At 46.5% G+C, this 11862-nt stretch overlaps 1 protein-coding gene across 5 annotated transcripts in view; it reads right to left on the bottom strand.

Annotated features, from left to right (window-relative positions):
* The window catches only part of PRICKLE2 (prickle planar cell polarity protein 2), a 155951-nt gene that overhangs the window by 51244 nt on the left and 92845 nt on the right, over nucleotides 1–11862 (bottom strand). Inside the window, exon 1 of one of the 5 annotated variants that reach the window (XM_025199003.1) lies at nucleotides 1519–2616. The exons of 3 other annotated variants lie outside the window; for them this stretch is intronic. In XM_025199003.1, the coding sequence (XP_025054788.1) occupies nucleotides 1519–1546 (28 nt within the window). In that variant the 5' untranslated portion in view covers nucleotides 1547–2616. Of the gene's footprint in view, nucleotides 1–1518; nucleotides 2617–11862 lie in introns of those variants that run through there. One more of the 5 variants, XM_025198999.1, reaches the window with a different exon arrangement.

Raw genomic sequence — 11862 nt, 5'->3', positions numbered from 1 at the left:
GAACCAGGCAGGAAAAACGCATCCATCCTGGCACGCTCCCGTATTTTTTAAGTTTGCATAACGCTGCTCTCTCCACGAACGCCCGTTATTTGAACCTTCCCCCTTTTGTCTCATCACCGTCTCCCTTTCAGATTTTATTTTTGGGATGATAAACTTCAGTGGCTCTGTTTCAAATGAAAGCTATTTCCCTGTTGCTTTCCCATGGGGCTGATTTTTGGGGTGGTTTTTTTTTTTTTTTGCAGGACAGATTTGTGGCAAGCAGGCAGTAAACACGCCGCAGTTTTGTCCATCCTGGGCCTTGCCTCTCCAAGGAAAGGAGAAACAAAATCTGATCCTTAGGCAAAACACGTCGACATAGTACGGGCAGCGTTCCACCTCGAGCATTTAAATATTGTCATTATTTCAAAGTTGAGGTTTAGCATCCTCTGGGACTGGCAAGAGTGACCCATTTGCAAAAGCAATCAGGAGCAGAGCGGGTTTTGTGTATGCCGGCCAATGCTGTCAGACACAGCCTGGAGCAAGCAGGCTCTGCCGTTTCATTTGGTTAAGTCCAATACCACATTGCAGGCAAGGCTTTAAAGACGGAGCAGAATATAATCCCGTTAACTGCAAACAGTTTACTCGGTAAACCTTTGCCCCGATTCAAGTCACTGCCCTTGCAAACAAAACGTGCTGGTGCCAGACATCTAAGTGCTCACAGCCGGGAAAATCACCACCGGAGGAACAGGACAAGTTACAAGGTAACAGGGTTACAACTAAAAGGATGACATTGCATCTGGTGTGAATAATTATTCCGGCATTATTCTGCCCAGCGCTAATCCTCGGTGGTTCATAAAGGTTCAATCAGTCTTTAGCGTAGCCAAGGAATCATGACTACAAAACAAAGAGTAACTGGATTAAAATCTTTACATGGTCACAGGTCAGCACCGTGTCACATATGGCTGCTTAAAACCCGCCTTAAAGGAATATACAGAAAAAGTGACGGAGAGAAAATTACAGTGGAAAACAACCTCTGGCTTTGACTGCACAGATACCCCGGGCAAGCAAAAAGGCTTTCGAACGATCAGCAGAATTTCTAAATAAAATTATACAACACATCCCCCCGACTGCAACATCACCATCTAGAAATCCAGACTGGATGCGGCCAGCTTGAAGAGACCCCCTGGTCCCAGACTTCCTGCAGCTAAATTTGACCAGAGGAGTAAATCAGCACCGAGAAAGACCAGGGCTCCCCCATTTAAAAACCAGCTAAGCTTTCCAAAATGAAACATAGCTTAAGCATTTATCTTCGACTTTCTGCAGCTGTACAACACCCTTTAACAATCAACCTATTTCATGAACAAGAATAGCAAGGTAAAAAAAAAAAAAAAAAAAATTATAATAATCATTTCTCTAAAGATCAGCCATGGCAGAATTTAGCCCTATGTGCACATAGAGGACTGCCATCCCTTGGACCTTCCCTCCTTGCTAAAAATACACGATAAACTTCTAAGTTGCTGGTAAAAGACGGCTCCTTACCTATTCCTCCCGGCGCCGATGCCAGCATGGAAAAAAGCAGCAATCCGGCAGATTCTTCTGCTGTGTTAGTTTGTACAGTTTACTTTCCTCTGGTGGGCTGCTCCCAGGCAAAGCCAAGCCACTGCAGTGCTATAAAGCATCTTGTGTTTTCTCCAAACTGTGACAGACGCCGGTAGGTGCTTCTCTTGAAAGGAGCAGGACGCTTTTTGTCAAAGCCTTCTCGAAGACGCACACGCACACGCACACAACGGTGTTGCTCAGAAGAAAATCTGCGGTGGAAACCATCAGCAGAGAGATTTCTGCCCTGTGTCTGGAGCAGCTCTGCAGCTCAGCTCACCGTTCCAGCCGCGTGTGGTTTTTCATCTCCTTTCCTCCCCCCTCCACCTTCCCCGCAATCCAGATGAATCCAGCGGACCCCCAGCTTGGCTACATGACCCCGAGAGGTGGCAGGAGTCCGGCCAATTTGCTCTCCGGGCTCAAGACATTAACAAGGAAAATGTGCAGCCCATCGAGAATAATTGCCGGCTTGGTAGCGGAGCCAGAATCGTTGCTGTTGCAGTGCTCTCATCTCCTGCATGCTAATGAAGCAATGATGTCAGCAAGTCAAAGTCATTGCAGCTGGACAGTTCAAATTGTCACTGGCCAGTGTCAGTCATTTATTTACATGCAAATCTGGCCGCTGTTCCCGATTGATAATCCCCACCGGCTGCTTACAGAATGAAAAGAAAATCCTTTTAGCTGTCTCCCATGTGTGCATTGCACATCACTGGCAGTGTCCCCAGCCACCCAAACCGAACGTGCGAAGACACTAATTATCCTTCCAGAATTACGACCTTCGTTCTCACTGGCCAAGTCAGCTTGCTCGCAGACTGAACTCACCGCTTCCTTTACAAGCTCACAGCAACTTAGCACTTAGCTTCTCACCCTCAAAGCCCGTCTAATTATTATTATTATTATTTTTTTTTTTTTGCACTCATTTGCTGTTATTCCCCACTGATCTTAGATACAGCACATTTGCACAAGCAGGGCTAAGTACTCTGGGACACACATGCTGTTATCAAGGTAACATTTTGCTTGGCATATATTTTCATACCCTTTTCTTATCTGGTCTCCGGAGTGTGGGGATTTTCACTTTTTATGCCTATTTTAAGTCAATGCTCTGAAGCCGAGATCCATTATTAGCAGAGCCTGTGGGAAATCGGAGCATCCTTGCTCACATCTCCCCCTTTCCTTATAGCAGAAGAGGAACCGCCGTCATGCATCTCATGACACTTGATGTTCTTCATTCAACCTTAGCTCCGGGAGTCATGTGATGGCATTGGATTCTCAGATCTAATTTGAGATGAAGCCTTCATTTTTGCAGGCTCAAGCAGAAAAGCACCAGCTCAAAACACCGAAAGGCAAAAAACCCCCAACGTTTATTATTCTTGCAAATTCTTCCTATTTCGGAGCCCAACCTCATGATTTTTGAGGCCAGACTCGGGATATTTAAGCTCTCGGGCTGGCCATAGCAAGTCAGTTCACAAATCACAGGGGGCCACTGAAAATAGAGCTGAGAGTCTTTCTGGACTTCTGAATGCCGAACTTATGGATTTTATTACATGATAAATTAGGTTTTATTATGCAGATTTTTACTCAGGATAGCAAGACCCAGATCCTCAACTGGGAAACATCATGACGGCGCCCCTGCCTTCAACACATCTAACCCGATTCCCCCTCCAGGGTGTGTATGGTGAAGCTGTAAGCCTTTCTTTGGGTTGCACTTTATGCTGACATAAATATTTATGCAGGGAAGTTTAAATGTACAATTGCCACTGACGTCCGGGCTACAAAAGGCACAGCCCTGGATGTTAAATTCATGCTACAGGCCTGGAGTCCACGAACACATGCAGCCACCCAGCCGCTCCAACCCGCCCCACGGCTGCACGGGTCCTTGTGTGGGGGGGGAGCGATACAAAGGTGGCTTCAAGGTGCGACTCCCGCAGCCACAGCCCAGACCAGGGAACTGAACCCCTTTGTTTCTTGTTCTTTCCATAGAGGAACAGCAGTGTCGGTTGCTTTTCCCGAGCGCGCAATGGGGACGTGGGTGGGTTCGCACTGCCCTTCTCAAATTTCACAATCCACAGACTTTGCTGGAGAAACTCTTCCCCTCCTTCCACTTCCCATGAACAGTCACATGTTGTCTGCTGCCGCTTTTCCTCACTGTGCGGGCAGGCTGGAAACTCAGCCCCGAAGGGTTAACATGCATCAAACCCCAGCCTTTGCCATAAGCCCTGAAGAGCGATCCACTTGCCAAGCCTCCAAAATGACATATTTTATCTTTAACCCAGAACATGCTCATTAAAATGCAAAGGAAATGAGACAAAACTCAACTGGGCACAAGCAAAAAGAAGTCTGTTTACAAAACGATTATGTAAAGCAGAAACAAATTACGTGTGTTTACCGTAACCATTTTCCTTGGAAATATACTGTTAAAACCACATTGCATATGGGTAAATATGGGCTTTGGATCAGACAAAGAATAAATGCCATTCAACATGAGAGCTCCTGGTAAGCACCAATTTTCCTTAACAGATAAGACAAAGTATGTAATTTAGATAGATAAAGTAGCCAAGGCCGCTAAACACAAACACTTAGTCCCGAGCTCAGTATTTACTACAGCCAGGGTGCATCTACACGTTCATTAATGCGCCTTAGATACTGCACATTTAGTTTAGTGCTCTCTTAATAAAGTACTAACTAAACGCGCAGTACCTAGAGTTACTGTGCAGTAGAGCCGGTGCACGGTTATTTAGTGACGCTTGCTGCGCATTATCCTAATAACACTGCGCAGTGGACTATTAGCACAGTGTGTGCTGTGACGCTCTACCGTGCAGTATTGTTAGGCTAATGCGCAGTAAGCGTCTCATGTAGACGCGCCCCCAGAGAAGCAGCCTTTGAGTAGCAGTAGGTCCAAGGCAGGATCACAGCCCAAATGCACAGCCTTGCCCTGATATAGCTCACTCCACCTCTCTGTGTGCTACCGACTCTGTGACAACTTTGCACGCATGGGACTCGCCCGTATCTCCATGTGCAAGCGAGCGGGTAGAGTGATCCCACTGGCAGCATCGGTTTGCAGCATGTGCAGAATGATTACCTAAGCTTTTTTTTTCTTTTTGTGGGCAATGTCTACGTATTGCTCTCAGCTCCCATTTTGCCCAGAGAACTGGAAGACAACCAACCCCCCGGCCTGCAATTCCAAAATTAAAACACACACGCTCCTGCAACAGCAGTCGTGCAGGCTAAGAACCGGAGGATGAAAATCGAGCTCTCGGAGAGAGCCTGTTCTGCATCAAGCACAACTCCCGCGGCCTGTTTAGCTCACCTATTTATGTTATTATCCCAGCAACACTAGCATAAGAGTTTCCATGCAGAATTTGGCAATTTTAGCTATTGGCTGACACACAATGGCACAAAGAAGGTGCAGGTCATGACCTCATGTAATGGATGGATAGAAAACATGCTTAAAGCCATGCAGCCAACAGAGAGGTTAGCTGAGAATAGGAAACCTTTCACCCTGGAACTGCATCCCTGACCTCGGAGCTTGAGCAGCCTCAAAATGCCATCAGTGGGTTATTCCGGGACAAAAAAACCCCAAACAGATGAGATAGGTCAAGTCTGAGTTGCAAAACTGTCTTGCAAAAGTAAAAGACAGTGTAAGTTGCCATCCTGAAATGCTTCTCAATGGTTTGCAACAGCCACTTTCCCATTAGCTGCCTGCAAAAAGGCGCTGGACATTCAAGCAGCTCCAGGCAGCAGGCAGTATTTCCTGTGGCCCATCCTGCGCATCGAGCAGCGGGAATGGGTGTTTCATTAAGCAGCGAGGTGTGGACCGAACCGGTGCAGCACATTTCACAAAGGTCACCTGGAGGACTTTCAGAGAGACGGAGAAGGATGCTGGCAGAGCTCAGAGATGAAATCCTTGCTCCGTGCGACTATTTTGCTAAGAGATCTTGGAGACAAAAAGAGTATTTTGAAATAAGAAAAGACCTCAAACCTCAGAGGGTAGATTTAAGGGTCTGAACAGACAAATTATACCAAGGTAAAAGGGAGAGGGGACTTACCACAGATCACTTGCTCCATGGAAAGTCTCCTCCTATCCTGGGATAAGTGGAATTTAGCCTGGAGCAGCTTACTCCTGTGTCATGAATGAGGTGACTTCCCACCTACCACGGGATGGGAATAGGCTCATGGACAAGTTATCAAGGAAGAGCAGACCTGCAGTAAATCCCTCCCCTTCTTTAGTTCAGTATAATTTGTCTGTCTATACCCGTCAAAACTCAGAGTCCCAGGCGCAAATTCGACCACATAAGAAACCTCTGCAGGAGAACGCGGCCTTCCTTTTTTGTCATTGCTTTGATTTTTTAAGACAGAAAAAAATTAACTCTGAAACGATCAGTAATTTGTACAAATGCCTCCCTCCCGCTGAGCGGCTGAGCCCGTCATTTCTGCTTCGCAAGGGGCATCTTTTTATTTGTCCATCCCCGCGGCGTATGGATTAGCTGTCAATCTGCGCGGCGTCACGTTACGCCGTTCCTTCTCTGGATTGCCATGGCCGGTGGGGTTGCAATCGCAGGTAATTGCTGCCCAGGTCACCTGGCGACTAGGCCAGATGGGTGTCTGATCCAGTTGCCTTTCTGAATTATTTAGCAAACATCTTCCAAAGAGGCCGCCTGAGCTCGTCAAAGCAGCGTGCAACAGGAGGAATGTGGTGGCTGCGGGATGACTCACGGGCACAAAGCAGCAGCGTCTCTAAAGCTGCCTTACATGGCGCGTCGCGGGCAGGCAGCCCGCGGTCGTCAATCCTGCCCTGGTACTCGACGGCAGGTTGGCTCGCTCCAGCTCAGGTTAAAATGCAGCTGGAACTAGTCCAAATGGTCAGACGCAGCCAGAGAATCAGTCAAGGAGAGAAGGCAGAAGAAAATGCAAGTGGATAAAAGCAAAAGCAACCAAACTCGCTGTACAGCAAACAGTGGGAGAATGACGGTGCCACCTTTGGACACCGCGTCCCAAGCAGCGCAACCCTGCAGAAGAGGTCCAGAAAAAGGCACCTACAATACCAGGCCCGTGTTATACCCTGCTCTGAGTGAAGCTCTTGCTTTGAGCCTACAAAACAGCCCAGCTATTCCACAGCACAGCCTTTCTGCAATCCTCCTCCAGCCTGTGGGGTGGTTTTTATTTTTAATTTCTTGTCTTTTTTCTTTTTTTTTTCCTTGTTCCTGTCACAGCACTCCATCACCGAGCCTTTGTTTGCTCACAATACGCCTCTCAAACTTCAGAGACACACAACAAAAGCTCCCTTTCCTCGCATTATTTTCCTCGGCAGAAAGGCAGGAATGATGATTTATCGACCTTTTTCTCCTGTCCTAACGTCACCTGACTGTAAATTGCATAGAAAAAAAAAAAATCCGGTATCGAAATGGGTCTGAGTAAATCCAATTAGAAACGTGCCGCTATAGGTGAATGCTGCAGAAACCCACGGTCACTCGTTCCCTGGTTCTGCCACCGCCCAGCTGAGTGACACCGGACAATTCACTTCTCTCCCTGCCTTTCCCATCATCCGGCTGCCCTGTGCATGTTGACTGGCAGCTCTTCAAGGCAAGGGCCTTCTCTAACTATATAATGTGCATGCTGTGCATCACCCAAGGAGAGCCTCACTCTTGCACTAGAGTAGCACCTACTCTCCCCAGTACAAAATAATCACCTCCAGCCACAGCTGGGCTTATTCATCAGAGCCTCAAGTCATTCTCTTGGCCTCTTCATGGCTGTCTCTCTTGTCAAACCTTAAATGCAAGTTTAAACACTGATGAGTTGACCATCGGGGCTGTTTACCACTCCCTCCTGGTGTTGTGTTCCTTCAAGAGGGATTTCTACTATGGCAAGAGATGAGCTACGCCAGGGAAAGGGGGGAGTGAATTGGGGTGATCTTCCTTTCCCAATCCTCACCTTCCTTGGAGACTTGGCAGCGGGCCGCGCGGAGAGGTAACCCCAGTTCTCAGACACCGGCCATGCAATGCGCCAACCTGCCTTCCGAGTGGGAATTGGGCGCTGAAGGATAGAAAATACCCCGAGCGGCTGATAGAGCGAACAAGGCTGATGCCCACAGAGGATACAACATCTCACTTATAATTAACAAGGGCTGGGATGACCAAAGCCTTTACTGTCAGAGCTGAATTTGAGGGAAAACAAGGTCAGGCTCAAAAACGAGGACTTGTGACCTTTCAAATAAAGGCAGAGGATCAAAGTCAGGAACACTGATGTTGACTGCCAGAAGCCCTGGGGATGCCGACCCTTCCCCCTGCACCATGCATGAACTCTGGTATTCACCGCCCAGTTCAACAAAGAACAGGACAGAAAAGAGAGAGAAAGAGAGAGAAATTGCTGAATAAGCAGCAAGCTGCGCTCTCCTGAGCTCCTTTAAATCCGATTGCACAAGGCTGCTCCAAGTTGCAAGAGGAGGGAGGAGACATGTATCCAGCAAATTCACTAGTGTTGTTGGTCTTCTGGGTTGGCAAGAATTTCTCTCTCTTGGTAACAAATTAGTAAAGCAGGAGATGATGTATTTGGACAGATCATCGCCTGAACTGCACTGGCTGCCATCAGTTTTCTTGGCCTGGTGTTTATCAGTGGTGTTATTCTACCCCAACAGCCTTGAAGACTGTGTCGCATAAGGGCACCAGATGATTCTGCACACACAAGGAAGATGTATCCTGTTTTGGATTCCCGGCGTGTGCGGGGAAGCAGGTTGTTAGCGCGCTAGGCGATATCTGATCTGCCTTTTCTGCGCTGAGTTATGTCAGCCTTGCCATAAGGCAGCCGGAGAGACTGCACGAGGGTTTGCTCATGTCTGACGTGCCGTCTGTTGAAGATGGTTAAACACGGCTATAGAGACAGAGGCCTGCCATACACACGCACGCACGCCAAATCTCTGCGCGGCGTCAGAAGTGAACGGGCAGGTAGGGATGCTGGTCAACTCGTCAGCGTTAAACTTGCATTTAAGATTTGAAACTTACTGGAGAAATAACCCATCTTCATAAAAGAGTTATCAGCTTTGCACGGTAAAGCCCAAACACCTAAAGAGGAAACCCCACAAGGACAGTGTTCTACCGTGCAGGGGTACAAGGGCACAGCTTTAATGCATATTCGCCTATTTTAGTGCACATTAAAGTGTCACTTAAAAACTGTGCTCTTTACTTAATGCACATTAAGACAAGCTAATGCACATTTTTTGGTACCTCACAATGGAGGTACTAGATTTAATGCGCATTAACTAAAGTGTGTTAATGCACGTGTATGTCATATTGAATGAAATAGTTTGAATGTTTGTAAAGGTTGCCCATTAGCCAGTTTCAGGAAGAAGATAGGATTTATCTCCTTATCTAGCTCATTGTTTTGGGACTACGTGAAAAATGTCCTGACTTCACTTAAAGCCTTAATTCAAATTGTATCTTTAGAAGTCTTTTACAAAGAAAGCAAATATCCTGAGTTCCGAGACATCAAAGCCTAGGGCCTTTTAACCAGACTGGTAAAAAAAAAGGTATTTACAGTGATATGGAAGAAGTCTCCCCAAGAATAATTTAAAATGCTCAACAAAGGTCATTTCAAAAGAATCTGTTGAGTAAGATCCGAGCCCAAATTTGGGAGTAGTGACAAATTGAGTAGGAGGAGCCCACTGACGGCAGCTCACTCAATAAAAACCTGTAACTTACTGTCCCAATTTGGAGGTGACTTCACTTGCAGAACAACGAAGGAAGAATCGCAAGTGTAGCCCGGACCAGACTGATCACCTGACCCAACCTCTCCGTGAACACGAATCTCTTAGTTCATGCTGAAGCCGCGGAGCGCCCGAAAGGGACTGAAGGAAGGGGACGTAGTCCTATGACTGCTGAGCCCAGCTCATTGAATCGTATTGCTGAGGCCAGCCCATTGAACCGTACTACTGAGGCCAACCCATTAAATCGTACTACTGAGGAACGAAACAATATTTTGGTATTTGGCTTCTTGGAATTCTAGGATTGTAAGTATAATATGAAAAATAACAGTATTGATTCAAATTTAACTTTTAGTTGTAATTGTAGTTGCTTTTGTAACACTAATTCTTATAGCATTGTTTTGGGAAGGAAGTGCATTCAGAGCATTGTTTCTGATATATGTAATTATTGTGTTTTTAATGTTTGTGGTGTTTCTTAAAGCTAAGCAGTGTTATATACGTAGCAAAGAGTTTTAAAATAAAATTGTGGTGTATGAATTAAGTGTGTAATCATTGTGAAATCGTGCAATCAGCTAACTACTCCCCCAGCCAGTGCATCAAAACGAATCAGTAAATTGTGTGGGATTTTCTCTATTCCATAACCCACTAGAGACAGTGTAGACGCGCCCTTGGGTGCAAGTATGCAATGGGCTCCAAAGCCCCTGCCTACCACGAGGTTTCTGTAGCAAAGAAGTGCCAGTAGCAATCTTACCTAGGAGGAAGGGCACATGCTCTTGTCCATCAACTTGCCAGAAGCAAGAAAGGCTCGTTAAATGTTCCGAACTGCTTTTTCTTTAAAATCCCGGGTGTGTCAATAAAGATGGTTCCCAAGGAAAGGAATTTAAATTAGACTGCAGACTGTAGTTCGAGGCTTTGCTTTGCCTTTCCTGGATGATGCATCTCCCCACCATCTTACACCTAACAAAATATAAGCAGCCCAAATGCCCTGAAATGCATGGAGTGCTATCTAACACCTGGCCTCTCTGGGCACCATAGTATCACCCACATGAAGCAATGTCCAAGACCGGGCCTTAAAATAGTCAAGTAGAGGGCACAAAAGCTGTACCTGCAAGAGGGCAGACGAATCACAGCTCTCAGCTCCTCCCTTTCATTCCCGCCACAATGCTTCAGTGCTTCCCAGTAGAAGAAAGCATCAGAAGTGGTCTACGGCGCCGTCGCTCTGTCCTTAACCCGCCATGCTGTACCAAGCTACCGCAGGAGGCTCCCAGCTCTGGTGGAGTTTGCATGTTGCACAATGAACCAATTTACAGACTGAATTTTGAATCAATAAAATGTGGGCTCTTTTATATATATATATATATATATATATAATCACCTTAATACAAGCAGCTTAGAATACTTATTAAGACTAAAGCTGTTCATAGCCTCCAGCCTGCGCTCGATCTTACTATATTGTTTACTTTTGTATGTTAATGTCAGATTTTTCACATTACTTGAACGAATATATATATTTTGCTTTGGCAGCCCAACAATACTCTCATCATAAGAGGGAAACGCAGCCTCTTGAATAATATCTCCAAAAGTTCATGCAAAGCGCTGTAACTAGATGTAAGCTAAATAAACCCAGCGCAGTATTTTTTAATTAAATATTTTTCTTGGGGCCTGTCCATGAGCAATAAAGCTTTCTCCGAAAATACGCCGTGAAGGAAATTCATAAATCTTCAGCTTATCTTGTGGTATGTTTTCCAAAGATGTGAACCTTTGATCAGCTACACAAATTAATTTTCCATTTACATAAAACAGAAAACGTATTTACAGTAAAACTAAGCAAGCTCGGCGCTCCGCATTAACATGGACCTTGGCCGCAGCTCAAGAGTCTTTCGTGCTGGCTGTTCTCGATACCTGATGTCGTCCGGTCCCGTGTCATGCTAGACGTTTTGGGTTTTTGACATACCCGACGCGGTGTTTTGGGTCAGCGCTTGCGCCCCGAGAGCTTCCTCCATCCATCTCTGTGCCTTTACTGCGACTCCCTCATCTAGCTGGGGAGGATGTCCTCTGAAGCCCATCAACATCCCTCCTTCACCTGCGGACCGGACGGCAGTCATATAACCTTTCAAGCAGCAAGTCCCTCCGAGGATGATGGCATTACAACTGTTCCACGAGCTAACGACTGAGCTGAAGTGGAAAACCAGGCTTCCTGCACGGAAGTCCTGTTTTGGGTTGGCCAAGCTGCCACATGGCAACAGAAGAGATCGAACCTCTCGAGGAATGCATCGTTCTTGCAGGCAGGCTTCTTGGGCAGGCTTCTTCTCGTGCCTCTATTTATACGAATGGGCTTCTTCCCCCAACCTGCCTGCGCAAATGTTTTTCATGTACCTTTTGCCTGCCTGGGGCTAAGCCCCTACTTCTGGAAGTCAGACCCCCTGGGTACGTGGTGAGACCGGCGTAATGAGACTCCTCTCTAATGAGAGAGAAGCCGGCTTCCCAGCACACCATGACTCCTCTTAAGAAAAACAATACTTTGATCGTGCAAGGAAAAAGCAAATGCTGCACAAAAGCACAAACTTCTGCCTCCGTAAGCACATAGCCGTGCA

This window comes from Alligator sinensis, unplaced genomic scaffold, assembly GCF_000455745.1.
Source record: "Alligator sinensis unplaced genomic scaffold, ASM45574v1 scaffold469_1, whole genome shotgun sequence".
NCBI lineage: Eukaryota > Metazoa > Chordata > Crocodylia > Alligatoridae > Alligator > Alligator sinensis.
Note: the sequence above shows the minus strand (reverse complement) of the source record. Positions and strands in the feature narration are given on the sequence as shown.